Source organism: Ascidiella aspersa, chromosome 9 (assembly GCF_963924565.1).
Source record: "Ascidiella aspersa chromosome 9, kaAscAspe10.2, whole genome shotgun sequence".
NCBI classification, from domain to species: Eukaryota; Metazoa; Chordata; class Ascidiacea; order Phlebobranchia; family Ascidiidae; genus Ascidiella; species Ascidiella aspersa.
In genome coordinates, this window is record NC_139455.1 from 3,287,884 (window position 1) to 3,309,859 (window position 21,976).

The 21,976-nt window shown below is 36.2% G+C and overlaps 2 protein-coding genes across 4 annotated transcripts in view; both read left to right on the forward strand.

The window, feature by feature from the left end:
- The window catches only part of LOC146131916 (uncharacterized), a 74,298-nt gene extending 61,548 nt beyond the window's left edge, over positions 1 to 12,750 (forward strand). Inside the window, exons 58-65 of the mRNA XM_083397133.1 lie at positions 7,324 to 7,403; positions 8,015 to 8,147; positions 8,619 to 8,698; positions 9,116 to 9,230; positions 9,498 to 9,577; positions 10,654 to 10,786; positions 11,745 to 11,837; positions 12,659 to 12,750. Of these exons, the coding sequence (XP_083253259.1) occupies positions 7,324 to 7,403; positions 8,015 to 8,147; positions 8,619 to 8,698; positions 9,116 to 9,230; positions 9,498 to 9,577; positions 10,654 to 10,786; positions 11,745 to 11,837; positions 12,659 to 12,750 (806 nt within the window). The remainder of the gene's footprint in view (positions 1 to 7,323; positions 7,404 to 8,014; positions 8,148 to 8,618; positions 8,699 to 9,115; positions 9,231 to 9,497; positions 9,578 to 10,653; positions 10,787 to 11,744; positions 11,838 to 12,658) is intronic.
- A 6,744-nt stretch (positions 12,751 to 19,494) lies between these two features.
- Positions 19,495 to 21,976, forward strand: part of LOC146131918 (tenascin-X-like) — an 88,318-nt gene continuing 85,836 nt past the window's right edge. For all 3 annotated transcript variants that reach the window (XM_083397489.1, XM_083397491.1, XM_083397490.1), the window contains exons 1-3: positions 19,495 to 19,722; positions 20,372 to 20,602; positions 21,224 to 21,339. In XM_083397489.1, coding sequence (XP_083253615.1) covers positions 19,662 to 19,722; positions 20,372 to 20,602; positions 21,224 to 21,339 — 408 coding nt within the window. In that variant the 5' untranslated portion in view covers positions 19,495 to 19,661. The remainder of the gene's footprint in view (positions 19,723 to 20,371; positions 20,603 to 21,223; positions 21,340 to 21,976) is intronic.

The window sequence follows — 21,976 nt, forward strand, 5'->3', positions numbered from 1 at the left end:
ACACAAGTAGGCGACACAACATGGCGTCTTTGATTGTTTGCCGGTAAACGACTTTTTGAAAACGGGACAAAGCGTCTTTATTACGAGCTTCAAACGTGACTTCGATTAACTTTATTATTTGTGTAGTGTTGAATGTATTTGCGTCTTAGTGATTAAGGAAATAACTGGCGCTAAGTAATATTTCGCTTAGTAGTGGTGCTTAACACAAGTTGTCCTACACTATAGCAACTAATTAATTTTTTAGCCGAAGCCACTCGCCAGTCGGGCGAGTGGTTGTCATTCAGCACTCGCCAGGAGCGATTTGCACTCGCATTGGCGAGCGGGCGAGTGCTTAAGGCCAACCCTGAAAAATATAATGTTTTAAATAAACTTTTGCTAAAGGATTTGGTGGAAAAAGAAAAAAAATATTGACGATCGTATATGACCGACTTGATCTGTTCTTGATTTTTGAGACTTGGCATATGATAACAATCGCTGGCCCGGAAATTATTTTAATTTGAAAAGTTTTGAAAATTAATCCTGATTTTCGGAATGTGTCCCACAGAGGAATTAATTTTCATTTGAACTCGTTGATTGTAGAGTGCCTTTAAAAGTAGAATGCCTTTAACGGATAATACATTAATCGCAATGGCTAAGTTAGGAATAATCTTTTTTTTTGCAAACATTTGAAACAGCAAAAAACATTTTGAATTGATCTCGTTAACTTATAAATAATTAGTTCTATTAGAGTTTTGAAGGAATAATATCCTCAATCCAAATTGCTAAATTTCAAATAAATTACAAATATGTGCAAAGCAGGGTTAGTGGTGATTTCAATTACCATCGAACATGTTAAATACGAGAGTGGTATGCGGAAAATACAGTTTGAAAACTTGGGATAGCAACTTATTCAAGACAAATATATATATATTTTTTTTTTGGAGGGGGGGGGGGGGCTTTAATTGAAACTGCGATTGCCTCCCGTTCGATTTTTGCAAACTGTGATAATCGGCAACAAAGTAGCAAATATTGTTGATTGTAATTTTTCCAAACTCTTAGCAGGATGATTGATGAGCAACAATTATATTTTTAACTATGAGCTCGATTATTTACGTCAAACGTTGCTCTTGAAGATTAGAGGGAAAATATTGTTCAACAGAATTATTAATTCGGTATAGTGTCTTTGTTTTTTTGTGAAGTGAAATAAAGAAAATGTCGCTTAAAGTTGTCGATTTACAGCAACAATTGGACTTTGAGCTTTAAAGGGAAACTACATTTTGCATCGAAGCAGGATAATTGACGAAAATCGTCCTTTGAGATTGATCAATTTTCCTAATGTGGGAATGACCTTGATATTTTGGCACAACGTGTTAAAGGGCACTAAATTGTGGCTTCAACTTCGTTAACAATTTACGGCAGCGCTATTAATAGACACGAAGGTCGCAAATTGAAAATCTCCGCTAGTTTGTTCAGTGTCACTTGAAGTTATTGCGACTAACAAAGGCCTTTACGACGGCCTACGGATGATGTAATAATCTTATTACGAAAAACAAACTCTTGATAAGGGCAAAAGGTTACTGTGCGATTGTAATAGGGGTTTGTTTCCAAGTACTTAGCTCCAAAATTATTAAGTTTTGCTGCTAGGTAACATTTTGGTCGATCAACATAATTTTTTTTTTATTTAAAGTATAAACAAACAACACATAATATAAAAATTTCGGTCTTCCGAAAAATATTGTATCACGTTTGTGTTTCATTACTTCACAACTTTCGAACACGAAGGTTAGGTTACCGGGATTTTTAGGCTGAAAAAAATAAACCCCGTGGAAAAGGTATTTTTTAAGTGGCAACGATTCTGCTATAATTGCAAATTTTAATTAAGGTAATACAACTTTAAGGCAGTCGAAAAAGTAATAAAAAACGGGTTTCACATTACATTACCTTAAGTTTATGGAACTTTTTAGGCCTGAAATGATAATAACTTTATTGGTTAACTTTTGTGACTAAGTTAAATTTAGCAAATGTGAAGTCATACGCTTGGCAATTGAACCTGTTGAGTTAGTAGAGGGCAATCAATTGCGCACTATTTATCGGTGGGCGGTTTAAGCGCAGCTCGAACAAAGAGTCGCAATTAAAACATACCGCTACCATCGTGTATAAGAGAATTCTTGTTAATATTTTGAACCGCGTATTGCGGAGGCGAGAAATCTTTATATAAAAAGAACAAATAAAACCTTTGATTTTAAAACGTTTTCGACCTTTGTATGGATGTAGGGCTCCAATTTTAACAACACAAATCGCGCAATGTTTATTAACCCAGAGTTATCAGCTTATTAGCTCCTACCTTATTTGCATGCAGCGTATTAAGCCATTAGACGACCAGCAAACACTTAACTTTTGCTCAAGAGTTTCGCGCTACCATTCGAGTGCATTACCTCATCATCAAAAGTCCTCGGGAAAAAACATTCAAAGGTGGCCAAGGGCAAACACATTTCGAAAACTCGGAAAGTATTTCATTGAAGAGAAATTGTTTATTTGAACCTTTAATTGAAATACTTTAAGTGCGATTGCTTACTTAGGAATGTTGTTCAATTTTATTTTGACGATAGAACTTCTTAATTCACAACAACATGTTCATTTGAACTTCAATTTGAAGCAAAAATTGCTGGTTGTAATTTTCGACGAAAATTACTAATTCGGTCATCAGATGCACTTTGAGCCTTAAAGGGCAACTACATTTTGCATCGAACCAGGATAATTGACGACAATCGTCGCCCTTTGAGTATCAGGGTAAAAGTATTATTGATCGACTTTCCTAATGTGGGAATGACCTTGATATTTTGGCACAACGTGTCAAAGGGCAATAAATTGTTTTATGACAGCTCAATTAATATACAGGAAGGTCGAAAATTGAAAAAACACGGCTAGTTTATTTAGTGTCAGGTGAAGTTATTGACTGACAACGATTTTTACGACGGCCTACGGATGATGTCAGAATCTTATTACGGAAAAATACTGGTGTAAAGGTCACTGTGCGATTGTATGAGGGAATGACAACTGATTCCTTTTCTTGATTTTTATGAATCTTTCTCGACACTCGAGGTTTAAAATAATTCAGTTTTGCTGCTAGGTAACATTTTTACCGACCAACATATTTTTTTAGTTTGAAGTATATAAGCAAACAACACATAACATACAATTGCGGTCAACACATAATATAGAAAAATATTGTATCACGTTTCATATCTATATACTACACAACTTTCTAATATGTAGGTTAGGTTACGGGGACTTTTATTGCACAAAATCGAAATCCTGCAGCAAGTTTTTTTTTTTAAATTACCAACGTTTCTAAAATAAATGCAAATTTCGTGCAAGGTGAAACAGCTATAAAACAGTCGCAAAAATAAAACGAAACATGTTTGAAATATATTATTTAAGATTCATGCGAAAGTGAAATAATATACGTTACATTGATTTACGCCTGAAATTATGTCCATTTTATTGAATGACTTTGAGACAAAGTTAAATTTAGCAAATCTGAAATGGGCCATTGATTCTGTTATTCTTTGGTAAAGAGTCAATTGACCATTATTCGGTAAGAACGTTTTGCCCGCAGCTATTGCGAAGAATCGCAATTTAAAAATACTGTTAGCATCGTTCATAAGTGAAATCTGGTTAATAGTTTTAACGGCGTTTTTTAAACGAGAATTCGCTTAAAGGATAAAAAGGTAAAACTGTTGTGTTTTTAACCTTTGTTTTCCCAAAAGTTGCCCAAAAAACCTAAAGTTAGGTGCATGAGCATCAATAAGCGATTAGTCGCGTAATTTAAATTGCGATACAATAAATAATTATGAACATGTGACTAAAGCACGCGGCTCAGGGACTGCGTGATCACTCCATGACAAAAACTTTTGATTTTAAAACGACGTTTGCGACCTTTGTGCCGATGTTAGGACTCCGAATTTCAACAACCCAAACCGTGCGATATTGATTGACCCTTAGTCATCAGCTAATTAGCCCCTACCTCATTTGCATGCAGCATATTTCGCCATTAGACGGCCTGCCAACACGTAACTCGCGCTCAAGGAGTTTTGCGCAATTATTCAAGTACATTTCCACTTTATCCGACGAAACATGATTGACCTTTGCTTTTTCGTAGGCCATGGAGGTGCGACAAGGCGCCATTTTTACATCGAAACATCACGTTCAATTTTCAAGGTCAAATATAATGTAGAAGGTCAATTCTCAACCAAGCGTCGTGATGGGGCAAGGGCGATGGTTAGGTCATGCCATTGAATTGCGATATGAGCGTAGTTTTACATGGAATTGCGATATGACCGAAGTTTTACATAGAATACATCTCGTTCGATTTTCGTGGTGGAAGTCCTAATGTATAACAGGCGTTTTTAAACTGGGATTCTCGGACACATTTAGGGTTGCTGGACTAGTTTTAAGGGGTCTATAAATGCCTAATTGAAATTTTAGTGTTTAAACTAAAAAAATGAAAAAACTGGTAGGGTTAATAGGGTTTAATGTATTGCTTTAATAATCGCTTTATAGGAACCAAAAAGTATTATTTTGGGCAAAAAATAATATCTTAGGCAAAAAATAATCTCTTAGGCAAAAATAACCACTTCTAAAGCTAAATTCGTGCCAACCAAGCTATAGTATAACGTTATAAATTGAAAGTTGGGCCAATTTAACCTATATAAATGCAATATTTGATTATGCCCGGTTTCAGCTGCTAGGAGGAAGAAACGAACACTGACGAGCGAAAATTCGGGGGTACGAACGCTTGCAGAATAACATGGGGGTTCGACAGGTTACCAAATGTTAAGAACCATTGATCTAGCAAAAAGACAGCTTAAAAGGGGTTTTCAAGGGCAAGTTGTTGCTCCCCTGACGGCGACCTTTGGAATATCGCTTACGTGCTCCGGTCCATGATATTCAGGCCCCACCGTAAATTCAAATGCGCTCAACAAAGACCCCTTGTGTTTTGCGTTGTGTGTTTTAGGTTTTTCGTGCCGTTTCGTCCGCGGGACCAGGCGGGTGTTACTCGGGCAGCGGAAAATAACAGACACACCCCTCTCGATATCACATGATGGAAAGTTTGAGCAAGGAAGGTGACAAACATGTATGGCCAGCGACTCTGAAATAAGACCCCAAAGTACAAGCAGTATACCCACCATTGAAACATACAAAACCCACATTGTATATCATTTTTTGGTCGCTGAGGTACACTTTATTTCAGTTAATCTTATGGAAGAAATAAAAGTGAAAAAGCTATAAGGAGATGTGGGTTATATTAAAATAAGTGACCGTAACTTTCTCATTTTTTATTAGTTCAGGCCATTTTGTCAGCAATCTTTTACAATAAAGATACAGATGCCGGCTCGACGAATGGCCTGAAATATTAAACAGCCCATGTTAAAAGGTTAATATTCTTCCTTTTTTGTGTGTAGTATTAGGGGTAGTGGAAAGTGCCAGTTAGCAAATACTTGGTATTTTTTTCCGACACCAATACCAAATGACGTCCTTTTTATGATCCAAAAAGCAAAACAGATAAAATGCAATGCTTAAAGGTAATTTTTTTCAGGGCATTAAGAAAAAATATGTTTTTGTACAAAGCAAAAATTTGCTTTATTGTAAACATTTTTTTCTAGATGCCACTTTTTTTTAATTTTCCTTTCAAGGTAAAAAAACACAACGCTGCTTTGGCGCAAATCACAGCCAAATACCAAATTAATCTCGTTTCGGATCGGCACCAAAACCAACCTAGTATCGGTATAGTAGCGATACTACCGTGGGTATCGGATTGCGGCACCAACCCAATGTTATCAGACATCCCTTGTATATAGTGGTAATTAGGATCGAACTTTTGCGCCCCTTTCTCACTCCAAAAACAGCTTCTGCTTAAAAAAAGCGATTCACCCCAATTAGGCAAACATCGTATGAAACTGACTTTATTCAAATTGATTATTTTCCGCGTAAGATAAACAACAATTATTTAAAAAAAAAAACAATATTTTTTAAAGACCATTTTGTTACACGATTAGAGCGATACTTAACCTTGAACTTGTCGAAAAAAGCCAAGTTCGTAAAGTGGAGAAAAATTGTTTTACAAATTTTAAGTACGGGTGAAATAAAAAAATATTTTCCTATAATACTATATAACTACGAGGTGACGTCGAAGAGATATCTCAACTTAATTCCAGTTTTTTAGGTCTATTTGTTATTAGACACTTTACATATTTTCTAAACAACACTATTTAGTTTTTACAGCAATATTTAATTTACTTCTGATTGTTAGTAATCTACAACTCCTGAATCAAATTATTTATATTTTTATATTTCGAGGGCGGACGCTCTCATTTGTTGTACCCCGGTTATGGAAAATTAATTATTTTCAGGGTGCTGGTACGATGATGTCATTCAGTTTGTCAGAGAATCATTACCAGAAGTTAAAAATCGCCCCATCAGCAAAAAATCGAAATTTTCCCCGCGACATCGCAACTAGACAAACAATGGCGCCACCTTGCACAAGACAAACAAGTCAAAGTTCCTCTTGCGATCGATACCAAGCAAAAAAACAACTTCAGGCGTCTATAAAAGACGGTTACCCACGAGATTTTCTTCACACTTCAAGCTACAACTTGAGAAGGAATCTTGCAGCAAAAGAAGAATTTTGAAAAAAACGACTCGACGAATATTTTCCGAAATGTTTTTGCGTGGAACGGTGACATTTTTGGGCTTGGCTCTTCTGGTTTTTGCAGAGGCCATTCCTATGGAGATTGAGGCGGTAAGATAAATCAATAGACTTTAAATTGAATATAGACTTTGATTTTGCTTAGTGTTTTATATTTCATATACTTCAGATAACAAATCCTTTTTTCCTTAGGAACAGTTCTCTTTTATGTCAAAAAATGCGCAAATTGTTTATGAAACTCATTATTTTAAGTGATAAAAATTCTGCTTTTCTTTTGTAAGGCCAATAACTTCGCATAATACGTATCCCTGCATTTGTTTTATTTATTTAAACTTGTGCGCAGCAAAAACACAAAGTTCTCCCTTTACGTCAAAAAATGCGCAAATCGTTTACGAAATTCAATATTTTTAAGACAAAATTTGCATTTCTTTCGTAAGGATAACAGAATTGCATAGAACAGATAAACGTAGCACTCATTTTTTTTCTAAATTGTGTTTGCAAACAGGCTTCGGAAGAACAAGCTTCAAGACAGAAAAGAGCCGCTTTGAGTGGTAGGTCTAGCATAAAAGATAAAACATTTACGGACGTTAACTCTTCAACTTTTTAAAACATATTTTCGCATTATTTTGTTGCAGATTTATGCCATGACTCTAGCGGAAAGCCAATCAGCGGTCCACCGTTTGAAAAACCTGGAGACTGTGACCACTTCTACCAGGTTTTTGCACTTTTTTACACTTCACATTTTTCCGCCTTTTCTTGCTATATACTTAAATGCAAAAAAACACACTGTGAATCTCAATTATGCGTCTAGTATATGTCGTTTTGCTTTCTAGTAAGCCTGTTTTGATAAAAAAGCGTTTCAGTCTGAAGCGTATCACCCTCATTTTTTTTCCTCTTAAATTAAACCACTAACAAATAAAAAAAATTGTATAAAGTAGATCTTCACGACGCTTGTTTTAGATGTAACTTCGTGACGTCACACTTTGAAGTAAATTTGTGACGTCAACCTACGACGTAATTTTGTGACGGCATCGTAAAAAAAATGCATATCCACGAACAAAATGCTGCCTGGCATATGTATATCAACACCTGGAATCAGCCACTTCGTAAATTAACTGGAAAAACACAGTGCTTGCTTACTCATATATAGGTTAAAACACCCTTTGACATTCCATCAATGTGGCTTCGGTTGCTTTGCAAAACATTAGGTTGATATTTAGGACTTAGCCTAATTGCCAGTTTTTATTTGCCAGGGTAAATGTAACAGATTGGAACATTTCCCTTTAGAACAGTTTTTAAGTTGTCGATGTTTTGGGTTGTTTTCAGTGTTCAAACGGCTACTTGTATGTGATGCCATGTGCGCCTGGAACCGCGTTTAACCCCGACATCGGTGTGTGCGACTGGCCTTACAACGTAGAAGGCTGTGGAACCGGTGGTGATCCAGTCCCGCCAGTCAGTTGTACGTATACAGTTTAGTTTTCTGCGGTAATCTGTCTTTCTGGCGCAAGTTAAACACAGTTTGCAATTGCTATAGTCTGCATAAGATTTTTTTGGCTACCCTCCAGTTCATATAACCAGTTGCAAATATGGGCAAGGCTTAAAATAAAATACTTTTCATATTTAAACAGGCATGTAAATTTTTGGTGATGACGTCATAAAGTTTCTAGGCATCACCTACATTTTTGATAATGTTTAAGCAAAACAGATAAACAAAATAACGTTCTATCTAACGAAAAAAAGGAAATTAAATTTGCGATTTTGAAATTGATTTGTTTTCGCGGAACGAAACTGGGAACAATAATGGAAACATAATGCAAATTATGAAATTTTCCAGGGAGATAATCTTACCTACTATGTTTCCGTGAAAAAACGAATACAGGTTCGTAGTTTTCAATTGGCGACAAAATACCATTTCTCTGTTTTATTTAAGGTTTGTGCTACGACAGCGACTTGAAACCAGTGACGAAGGGACCGTTCGAAAAACCAGGCGATTGCAACAACTTTTATCACGTAAGTCTTTTGGGTTTTTTTTGAGCAGGGGTGGATCCAGGGAGGCACGTAGCCATTACCCTCCCCCCCCCAAAAAAATAAAAATTATATATATATTGTATTACAAATAGGTATACAATTTGTTTTAAAAAAAAAAAAATATATATATATAATATAACTATGTTTTTAAAGTTATATACAAAGGCATTTTTTCACGCTGCACGCGATTGTTTTTCGTCTTTCCAATATTAAAAATATGCCACGTTTTAACGTAACGATGCCACGTTTTAACGTAACGATATGACGTAATTTGTGCTGTCACGTTTTGACGTAACTCTGACTTCAAATTGAAACTTTTTTCATATCGCCTACATACGAAAACCAACCCTTGCGTACCCATACTTCAAACACGCTAACTTATATATTACATTTGTACAGTGCGTAGATGGGAAATTGGAAACCCACTCATGTCCGTCAGGTCTTGCCTTCAACCCTGACACCAAAATGTGCGATCACCCACACAACGTTCCAGGTTGTGGGGCGCCACCAGTTTGTACGTACTTGTTTATATTGCAGTTTAATACCGTTTATCGAATTAACAGTGTTGTAAACAAGCAATTTTGAAATGATTCACGTCCCAATCAATAGATTAGTATAATTACCTAAGTCCAAGATAATTATTAATGCAAAAAAAAATTCAATAAAAATTTGGATCAACACCGATACTGCAACTTGACATCGGATATTGGTTCCGATTCAAAATTATCAGATATCCCTGTAGCTAAGTTTATAATTAGCGTTGTATGTGTGCTTCCAAAAGGTATGTGCTTTAACGAGGACATGGAACCAATCAGCACAGGCCCATTTGAAAAGGCGGGCGACTGCGACAACTACTACAAGGTAACCGTTTTGACAAATTCAATTTACTACTTATTCATTTTAAAACAATGCTTTCAAATATTTTTTGGCTTACAGCATCATATGGAATATACATCGCACACTTCCTAGCATTTAATTTGTTTAGTATCAAGTTAGCAAAATTTAAGAACACGCATCAACAATGTTGGAGGCCATTTTTTTCATAGTCTACCTTGTAAAGTCAAATAATTCCATTAATAACCTTACTGAAAGAACAGTATTGGCAAAGCAGTGGCTCGAGACCCGCAAGCGTATGATGTTTGTAATGTTAGATATATAGTGAACAATATGGTATGCCAATTTGCCTAAAGTTACAAATTGAATTGGGCAGTTACTCAAATCCTTATCTATAATTTTAAGCATGATCTATATTAAACGCGTTAACAGGGTGATTGCATGGAGGTCTTGGATATTTTTAATCAATACATATTGTATGCGTAGTCTACTTATTATTGATGTTGTGTACCGTTTCCAACAAATCTGACTATATATGTGTAAGTGAGGATGAAACGATTATGTTCTGACCATGTGTCAGGGGTTGCTCTTCTTGGGTAACACAGTACGCTTGAGTCGCACTCGAGACTCAACAAAGTCGGTTTATTACGCTGGAGTCGGATTCGGGGCTCGATTAAGACTTACGTAAGACTGCCGATTCCCGAGTCCAACGTGCGCATGCGCAGTACCAAATTTTTAAACCGATGGCAGCAAACTGTGAATTGAAAAGGTAGAACATTTTGAAATATTTTCCAACCATGTGTTATGGGTGGGTGAGTTATATCAAACCCAGCTAAGTGGATTGCTGTATATACACCGCATTTTTGTTACGTAAATGGGTGGAATATAGGCTGCAAAGTCCTAATAGGAAAAGAGGCTCTACGAAGTTGGCAATTTGGCTAGAGTTAGAATCGACTTTATTTATTAGGAGGAATTCGTGCTCGGAAGTGGGCTATTAACAGACCCACAACCCTGGTCTCTAGATATCATTTAACATTCAGAGCGGCAACCCGGTTCGATGAACATAGCATTTAAACTAACCAAAAAAACAACGTTTTTAAAAGTGTATCGACGGCAACTTGCACACGATTGCATGCGATCCTGGAACCGCTTTTAACCCTGCAACCTCATCATGCGGCAGCCCAAGCAGCGTACCAGGCTGTGGACCGGTCAGTGGAACAACACCTGGACCATCAGGCAAGCCAAACTAGTTCAAAACTACTTATATTATGACTGATGGACTGTTGATGTGCGCCGACACATTTTAAGGTTTATACCAGAGGTTTTTAAACTGTGCGTCGCGACGCCCTGGTGAGTTGTTTCAATTTTCTAAAAAAAGAACGTCGCACACTATTTGCGTTTTGTATGTATACTCGAAGGATCACTAATTAATTGCATAACTGTAAACAGAAAAAGTAATTTAAAGCCCATGTTATTCGATTTGCTAGTATTATATCGTAATGAAAAATGGTAAGGGTTCCAAATACAGAACCGGATTGTGACGTATTAAAACTGTGCGTCGCGACGCGATGGTGCGTCTTTTCAATATAATTGCCTTACACGCGCGATTAAACTCATTGTGACCGAAATAATGCAGCAACCTATTATAATTCTAAGATACAACAAACAAATAATAAATCAATAAAGATAGATTTCTATCGCTTGGTTCGTCGCAAGACCAACAAACTTTTCCAATTGAGTCGCACGAAAAAAAGTTTGACAACCACTGGTTTGTATTATATAGAAACTCCGCATTAAAGCTTGTTTGCGACAACAACTTGTACATAACTGAACTCGTATCAAGGGGATTTTATTTCAGCCAAAGTTACGAAATTTCTTCACCTGTTTGCTAGTTTGTTAGGCGTTTGATTGGCGGATTATTAATTTTAATATTGTTAGTAGAAGTAGTAATTTGAAGCCAGTTTTATCACGTCTGCTAATGTTGTGTCGTAATAAAAAAAGTAAAGGTTCCAAGTTTCCAACTCTAAAGAACCGGTATGTCACCCCATGTACATATTGTCTGGCACTTATTACTGCGGCCGATTCAGAAGCTACAGTCAATGCTCTATATGGAGTTGATAGAAACTTTATTCTGGTACTGTGTGGCACATGAGGGCTTGACAAAGATTTGACAATTAATGTGGGTTGTATACAGGACCATCATGCAAAGGACCGAACGGCGAACCTTTGAGCACAGAACCCTTTGAAAAGCCCGGCTCTTGCACACAGTTCTACCAATGCGGAGCAGGTAAGACTTTGATTCCAAGCCATAAAGGAATCAGGTGGCAGTATATAAAGACAATTTTTATTGATTCTCGACAAGCTTTTGCCCAAAACAATTTGACCTGACATATGCGCCCCCTGATTACCCTATTTAGAATTAGACAAATACGGCCATTCACAAAGGTTTTAAGTAATGTTTCTTAACCTATTTAGGCGCCTTTACCCATGAAAAGAGCTTGTTGGGTTTAAACAGGTACTTTAAATAATGCAAAACTGCAGCCTGATCTAAAATGTTGAATAAACAACTTCGGAACGACATATTAACAAAATAGGGATTACAAACGTAAACAAATGGATCGCTGAAGACTACTTCTTTCAGCTGTTCAAATACAGCATCTTACATCACTGTTTATTCAAAGATTAATATAAAAAACAATTGCCAGCCCAAGTAAACAGTACAGTGGTTCGCATTACGCCACACTAGTTTATTGTGCATTCAGTAACTTGTGACTTTAGCTAATGACATGAATTGACAAACGTTTTATCAGTTTGATTGCACTTGTTTATTCAAATGGTGGTTGTAACGCTCCGAGTGAAGTTAGTTAATTCTTGTTTCGCATTTGTATTTACATGTAATACTAATTATAATGACTTGGATTGATCAAAGAATGACTTATCAAGGACTAAAGTTATTTATAAAAAGAATTGACTGGAACTTATCATGGAGAACAACCGGTTTTTAACACTGCTTATCATATGACCTCGCCCATTTGAAATAAAATATACTTTAAATAGTAAATTTTCGTTTTAAAAAGTAGTGAAAGAGTTTGTCATTTTTATTTCCAGGTATCCTTTACACCCACAACTGTCCCGCAACTCTGGTCTTCAATCCAGATCTTAAAGTTTGCGACTATTCTTACAACGTGGCAGGGTGTTAGTGTTTTACTCTGTAGCGCTACTCATCTGTAAGTTATGATGTTTTATGACTAAACCTTTAATTTCGCATAAATGTCAAAGGGTGCAATTTTAAAATCAATAGGACAAAACTACTAAGATTAAAGTAAGAAATTAATTTATAATAATTTTTTTACACGCATCTCAAAAGAGGCTGACATAAGCCTTTATAAAAGTTATAATATGCTCTTAAGCAAAATCTCTACCGAAATTAACTGCAGCAAAAACGTCACAATATCTTTTAACGTAAAGTTGGGAAAATTTATGTGACTTGACAAGTTGGGTTTATACGTTGATTACTTTTTCTTTCAGACAATAATCATCAATGCAAATCCAATCACGCAATTACATATCACGCGCAATGATGTACATCAGGGGTCTTCATCAATCAACCTCTCACGTATACAACATGTATGGCTATACAATTAAACGGTATAGTTGTCCACTGACAGTATAGTCCAATTCATCACAGACTTTTGACTGCTTTTATACATATCCATACTTGTTTAAGACTGTCAACTCCGAAATTTAACATGCAGAATTACTCTAACTTGTTTAAGCGTTCACTTTTAATATTAAACCACAGTGTATTAAGAGGTTATTAACTGTTCCCCACTGTAAAATCGTGCGATTACACTTATATACGCTTTCGCAATCTTTAATAAAGCATACAATCAATGAAACATGTTGTGTGATGTAATACGTAGCAATGCGTCACTTAGATGGTGTCAGAAAGACCGTACAGATGCCGCAACTGTTAGCAATCTTCAACATTAAAGCGCATTATTAGACCCACTTAACGCTTTTAATCTTGTGCATTTCATTGGTTTGAAACTAAAAGAAAGTACATCAAAATTAAAGGTAAAAGTACTACCAAAAGGTGTCACTTTCATATCATGGATTATTATAAATTACACATTAATTGTTTATCTTAATATTGCAAAATCATAAACACGCATACTGAAATGTTTTTGACGAAATTTTAAAAACTTTATAACTGCTAGCGGTGCTAAAGAGCAAACTAACATACGGTGCTCTTTAAAAAATAAAAACGAAACAGTAAGTGTGTTTTCCAAGACTCTATTACGTCGAGTTCTTGTTAAGCAGTTTTAAGGCAACCGGTCAAACAAACTTATTTAGTGCTTTCTATAGTTTTCACAACCGTTGTGCAACTTAAAAAAAAATTCCCCATAGTTTTGATAGTGTTTTGCAAGTTACGATGCAAGTCACAGTTTGTTTGGAAAAATTGTACAACAAAAGTAAAAAAACTGCGATGATCAAATTTCTGCAACGTAACAAACAAACTAACTAACGATTTAAAAACACGGGTAGAAACGTTTTTGTTATTCTTATGGGTAAAACCTTTTTTGTTTTATCGTGCGGCATGTGTGTTGTTTCGATTTTAATTCTTCTGCGCTTTTAGCCAAAAAACAACGTTTTTTATCACTGGTCAATTTGACAAAGGTATGCTAGATTCTATTATGCTTTCACGGAATAAGAGTATTTAAATTTTATTATTTTGTTAACGGTTTATGATATTTTAAGTCTTCGCCTTGGGCTCACTCAAGTAATCCAATTTAATTTGTTTGACATCACGTTGTTTGTTTGTGCAAACATTTTGGCCGACAGTTTTCTCCCATTGTGTTTTTTAATGTTGCAAATATGCTCTGAACATTGATACGACTGCTGAATACCAAAACAATAACAAAAACCCGGCCAGTTTGAGTGGAAATCTTTTACATTTTTTTAGATTGTAGACTCTTCTTACATATACGAAAAAATTATCTAACTATTGTATGAAATCCACTTAGCCAGTGCTTTTCAACTTTTTGTTGTTCGCGACACACTATTTTTACCAGTTATAATTCAAATTGTTGTATAGTTATTACATTAAGACAATGTAAGAATGTATCGATCGAATAGAAAACTATAACATAATAAAATGCCTCGCTGCTTGTTGAAATAACGTTAAGACACGCTAATCGGTACCGAAGCTGTCCTTCCCAAACATCAGTTACAACCATCAGTTTTTACAAAAATACAAATTTTGCGGTATGTAAGTTTTCGTTTAATCTGTAACGCTTTCAATTCAGCAGTTTCAAGCGTTTAAAATCTTAAAAGGTTAATGAATTGCGAGCCACAAAAACTGTAATTCCTTCAGACACTTAACACCTTCCTAAACAAGCACCCGTGACCAGTAAAGTGTCTACACTGCGTTGTAGGTTACTTGACAAATACTGCCGTAGACGTATTACAATATTCCTACACTGTTCTCGAATTTGTCCTAAGAGTCAAAGTTAGTGATTCATGACTTGTGTGCGTTAAGAGATTCTCAAGGAATGCACAGAACCCTTTTTTGTAGAAAAAAATATTCGTATTAGATTAACGTATAGGCAAGAAAACCGATAATATTCATATTTACCTATTGTCTTGCAGTCTAGTTAGGGTAATTTTCAGGTTTTCAAAACACTGTTTTGCAGAAAGCTTGTCGCGATTTATTTTTTGATTTTCCGTTTGTGCTGCAAGCCAAAGGTTGACACTGGAATACGTAAATATATAAGTAACAAGATTTTTTTAATCAATTTGTTGTATTATACAAATACTTGACACATTAACCCAAATTAAATAACAGCATTTGAGAGGGAAACATTCGCAAACAACGCAAAGTATTCATAGGTTTAAAAAGCAGACAAAGCACTCGAATATGTAGGGCCTTTTGAAAGACTCCTGCAGTAAGACCAAATTAGAATAATATCATCGTCAAAATAAAACACATATCGGTATGAACCAAATAAGGACTAGCCGTAATAACGTCTAAATTAGAACTTGACCTTATGCTTTCTGAATAAGTCCAAAAAAGCCAGAATAAGACCGGGACAACTTTTCTTTTACATTCCTAACTTCAATACAAACTCCACTAATAATTTCAACCCTAACCCAATTGATAACCCGAACCATTGCTGCAAACAAGACCAAGCCGTTCAAACTACGGCGCCAAAAGTCGGTGTAAAAACGGCTGATTGCTGAACTGAGGCGCCCAATCTTTCCAACCCCTCTTCCTATACAGTTTTAGGTGCTGTTTTTTTCCACTTAGTTCTTATTCCGATGAGTTTAGGACTTATTCCAACAAGTTGGTCTTGTTTCCATGACAATTTAAGAAGTTTGTCATTTACTTAGTTAAAATAGGCAAAATACAGTTTTGGGGGGCATGGCCACGCGTATCATGCTTTTAAGTGTTTTAGGGTTTCAAACGATTTACCACACAAACACCGTAAAAATCTGCCCTTTGTTGTATTCCTCTTACCTACACAACAATGCCTTCACACGACCCACCGGAATAAAGCTCTCGAGTTGTAGCACCAAACAGAGAAAAAGAACCTTAACCAGGTCAACCAGCGATCGTCGGTCTGTTTTGTAAGTTTGATTTCTTGGTCTCCAAAGCTTCGAAAAAACAACAACAGCGCAGAAAATACTCGAGACTGCATGATTAGTAAGTCACTCGGTCAGTCAGGTGCGTGTATCGACGGTGCGGGTGGAAATACGGCAAATCGGTTGCGTGACGTGTTATTATTTGTCCCCCGAATTTTGTAAGGCGGTCGGCTTAGTGACGACATAGCGAAAGCGAAGAGTGCTGAGTAAGGCTTTTGTGGCAAGAGAAAGGACGCACTGTCTATTAAGGTTTCGAACAGCAAGCTGTTGTTTGGCGCTGCAGCCGGTGTGAGTCAGGGGTTGTTGTTTATTATTCAGGAAAAATAAGGGGTCAAAAACACTAGCGTTCGCAAATTCAGCTGAGATAATGCTAAGTTGATGTTGCGTCTATTCGAATACACGTTTTATGTTAAAAATGCTTAAAGAGTTATTCGAAACGTTTAAAATGCTGCCTACTTTTGTATGGGCTTGGATATTTATTCTACGTCTAACTACAACCCCCAGCCATTATCTTAATATTTATTCAATACGTTCACATAATGCTATCTACTGCTGTGTGGGCTTTGATATTGTTACTTCGTCACATGTGTTAGTATTTTCGGTTGTTTATGCCAAGTTCATCGGTTAAGATGTCTTAGTCTTTTCTAAATGTAAGATTAAATTCATATCAAAATTGATGTAGATTCGTTTAAAACTTTTGCCAGTTCGAACGAACAGTTTAGGCAAGTTTGAGTTAAACAATTTCATGTAACCTTTACAGACGAGCGCATTCAAGGCCCACTCGCCCGGCGCCAATTTCCTGCCTTAGAAAAAAGGCGAGACCTTGCACAGCATGAACAGACACTTTCAATGCGGCTCTTTCTTGAATACGTGGATGCAACGCGTCTAGTCTGGCGGCAATCGTTTCCTTGCATTCAGTTTGAAGACGGCGCTCTTAAAAGGATTAAAACCGAAGGCCAAATTCACTTCCTCGTAATTCGTCACTAAACCTTTCCTTTCAAGGCCCTTTTTTGCGTTTTTTGTCATAACAGGCAATGTTGGCCTGTTGCTTTTAATATCGATTCAGAAACGCTTTACACATTGTGACGTCACCCAATGTCGCCTCGTGACGTCATATCAAATTCGCAAACCTAAAAAACTCGCGACGAATTGCCCTAAGTGGATCTATCTTGTCGCCTTGTCTAGGGTTTGCTTTTGCGGTGATAAACAAACCAAGGATAAGAGGTACACAAACATAGCACACCCCTTCGTTAACGGCAAAGTCAAATTTGCAAACTACAGGTTTCACTCAAAGCAAACGAACGATAAAACCTACTTGAAAAACCAACCACCAATCCTCAACTCATGTACACAATAGTTTTCTCTTTTGACGATTCTCGTATGTCATCACAGTGTTAAATGTTTGTAAAGCAAAGGCATAGAGGCTAGTATATATAGGTATATATTAAACAGGCTTTTGTTTTTCCAGAGATGCACTGCAGCATTACAGCCAAAGTTGCAAAGTTTGAAAGGTATTTGAGATTTTTTTTTAAATTAGGAGAGATAAAAATTAACGAATTTGCGATTTTTAAAACTCAATTTGGCGATTAGTGTTAAAGTAGTCTTAACTTAGTGATGTGATGTTGGAAATATTGGGCTGGCTATATAATCTTGTTGGAAGAGTGACAAAATCGATAAAAGCAAAAATCAAACCTTTGAACAAATTAAATTCTAGTTAAAATTGTTCAAAAATCAGCTACAATTTGCCGCACCATATAATAAATATCAGTGCACTGCTTTAATTAGAGGCACAATAGAATCTATCAAAGTCGATTATATGTTGACATGAATTGTCTTGTTTTTCGAGTCTGGCTGTGTGCCCTGATATGCGCGTTGCTGAGTCTGCACACCGCACAGCGTACGCCTTGTTTTTGCATGCCTTGCACGACTGCACGTGTTGTTACAAGTTTGCACACCGTCTGAACTGCCACGACGGCTGGCCCGCAGTTAAGTAGGCCCCCTACGAAGTAGGGCCGTTTTATTTTGCACGCAAAAACTTGGGGCTTTTCCTTTGTAAAATCTGATTACCAATGAAAAATCGGTCAAATTTACACTGAAAAATCCGTCAAAATACCACTAAAAATCGGCCAAGTTTGCAATGAAAAATTCCAACAAAAAACAACTGAAATTCGGTCAAATTAGCACTAAAAATCCAACGAATGTGCACTAAAATATCCGTCAAAATACCACTAAAAATCGCTCAAATTTGCAATGAAAAATCCGTTAAAATACAACTTAAAAATCCGTCAAATTAGCACAAAAAATCCGTCAAAATTCCACTTACCAATTGGTCAAAATACCACGGAACAATTGGTCAAAACAAATCGGTAAGATATTAGATAGACGCAGGATTTACCCAAAATATATTTCATTCGCCGTTGAAGTAATATCACATAAAAGAAAGGTAATCTGTTCTTAAAGATTTTACCGTGTCCATTAGGGAAAACAGATTGGGCCATTCTTGACAGCACTAAAACATATCGAAATAAAATCGGTAAGTCATTGGTAAAGTAGGGTGGACAAGAGAGTAATCTTGTCTTAAGGTGTTAAAAAATACCATCGCTCGATTTAAAACTCGTAACAGGATAGTCAGGATAGTCACAAAGTAGTTACATTATATAAGCAGAATCGCAGCATAAATGTGGCCTCTATTTAAAGCTGTCAAAAAGAAGCCCTAACACGGCTCGTTCCGGCCTTGTTCACCTGTGCAACGATGCAAATGATTTGAGAAAAAAACGAAGCTGTCTAAGCACCCCGCAAAACCACCTGCTTTAAAGTAGGGCGCCGGTAACCCGCTGTTTCAGACACCGAGGGTTATTGCTCGAAGCACTTTGGGTCGCGTGTTAAAAAAGGCTTAGGCATAAGTGTTTTTATGTTGCTGTCAAAAGAGATTTTCGAAGGATGGTTTGGTTTCAAATTTTTAAGAATAAACCGTCCTTATTTCTAGGATTTGTCTTTGTCTTCCAGAACTTCACTTTGAAATTATAGTTCTTATTTGTAAGAAATGTGACACAAGTCCTTATTTTGCAGGATTGTTCACAAACTATTGTAAATGCAAACCTGTCTATACCATCCTAAATTTCAATAGATTTTACGATGAGAATTATATTTATTTTATTTTATTGTGGTAAACTGATAATTTCGCTACTAAATCGGTGTTTCGCATAACAATAGAGTTAACTTGCTAAAATACGACAAAACGGAGACAAAAATTTTAGCTAGGATTATATGTTTGGAGAAAACGTGAAAATAACTTTATTTTTCTGTTCTTTGGTAGGTTTAACTAAACTGATTCATCCGGTAATTAAAAACCTTTCGTTTTACTTTTGCTAACGACACGTGTCACCGAGGAATCGCCACGGCAGATTGAGAGTTCAGACGACCTTGCCAGAGCGTTTGCCGACTATAGGCTCGCAAAACTGAAAACATGGGCGTTCTTACGCTTTTGCTCGTTGCGTCTGCTGCATCGATGGCTGCCAGCATGCCAGGTAAGTCTAATTGGTCCCGGTATTTCAGGTCTGCTAATATACTAGGAATCTCAACATATATTTTAACATGAGCATCGCAACTGCTGGCGATTATAACGATTTTGGATGAAATGCCCAGAAAACCAAGACGACAATTAGTATTACTGTAATGTTTGCTCTAAGTATAACTTTTAGGAATTTTCAATCGAGGGCTGGATATAAAACTACGCGTTAAACTTTTACATGATTGAGAAGTAAACATCATTGAACTAAAACATATAGTAACCTCTGTAAAACTGTCATGATAGTTTAAGGTTTATCACATATGTAATTATCCGGCAAATATTTTTTATTAAATGTACCGACACTTTGATAACCTTTTCAGAAAATTTTCATCAGGGCTATGATATTGCAAACTGGAAAAGCATATATAGCAGTCAAACAATAAAGAACACAATGGAATACGTTTAAACATCGTCACATTTAATAAAAAAAGTATCTGTCAAGGGAACAATTTTACAATTGATACAATGCCTGGCAGCAACAGTATATTCATTTAACTTATATTTGCATTCGACAACATTTTTCACATCTGAGATTTAGTTTGGTGATTTCTGACTGACAATGTCAATAAAACGACCATAATGATTGCTCTCGCTTTGTGTTCAAGGCATGATGCCGTACAGGTCGTACCACTGCGTTGACAAGCAAGGAATCCAGCATCCCATCAACTCGCATTTTACCCGGGCCGACGGCTGGAAGTGCCGTTGCGAGTTGGATGGGACGGTTACTCGACTCTCCTGCCAGTCGCCGCTTCTCACAAACTACCCAACGCGCAACAGAAACATGGGCTACGGTGACACCTCGCGTCTCGCCTACAACCAGCGCATACAGCCTTTAGGTTTGTGCCACAAGTTTTTTTTTGTTTTTTTATACTGTATAGCAGTTTGGTTTTCAACATATCTGTCACACTGCATTAGGTTTCTATCGCTTGTTTCTGTTACAAATTTTCACCGAGTTTGTTTTGATTATATTGTTTTAGCTTTTATCACACAACGTTTTAATTGTAGGCTTCTAAGTTTTTGGAATATATTAAAGAATATATTTAAGAGGGATATTAAATCGCAATGTTTTATCTTTTTGGGAACTCATTACAACTTTTGCCTAATTTACAGACGTTTAAGCCTTAGGGTTTGTTTTGTACGATTTTTAACACATTTTTAAAGGTTGGTGTTAGAAGGTTTATTTTCATAAGTTGTTATCATCGAATTTAGGTTGTTATGACCTATATTTATGTTTATACCTATATATGTACCTATATTTATGTTTATGACACTTGCATATAGGTATTTCATATTTGCTAGAAGTTTATTTTGAGTTTTATCATTTTAGGTTTGTCTCAAAACTTTCTGTATAAAGAACTACAAAAATGATTTTAACACCTGATTAACACAAAATAGGTTAAACAAAAGTTGTTTCTTACCTGAACATAGTCTGTCATGTGAAAATAAATTCTTTTTAGCCGTGTGTGTGGCGAACGGTCAGGAATATGCAGTTGGACAAACTTGGATGATGAATGGCATGTCTTGTGTTTGCAACGAAAATTCGTACTACAGATGCAAAAGTGGACTCCTGCCAGTAAGTTAACAATCTGTGTTATCAGATATTTAATTAACCTAAAGAAATGAACATTTTACTTACCAGTCCGAAAACAGAATAGACTTTTCCGTGTACAATAGATTTCTTCGTGTTTGTCACAGACAGTTAATTTGCTTTAAAATTCCGACACAACAATGTAACCTAAAAACAGCAGATTTAGTATTTAATTTAGCAAAAATCTAGGAAAAAAGACTGCTTTACAAAGACATTCCCGCGTGATTTCAGTACTGTGACGTAACAATGTTGCTCAGCCCAAGTAAAAACAGCCAGTAAAGAAAAAAACTGTTGTTTATTAGGGTTTTTACTTAGGCTAATCGGGTTTTGCAAAGTAAACCATCTTTGAAGTTAAATCTGGGTTATTTGCGCATTGTTGCAAAACTGCTTTAAGAAAGGACTTAACAGTTACTGGTGTCTGCTCTGCTTTTAATTAGGTAAACACCAGTTCGGATTTTATAGTTAGCCGCTACCTAAATTTGCTAAAATAAACAGGTTTAGATTTGTAAATCCCATGGCTATTTAAACCAACACAGCAAATTCGTTTAAATATTTGCCGTCTTGGCAAAACTTGTTTAATATTGCTTAAAGTTCCATGTTTAAATTTTAAAACTAATTGTAT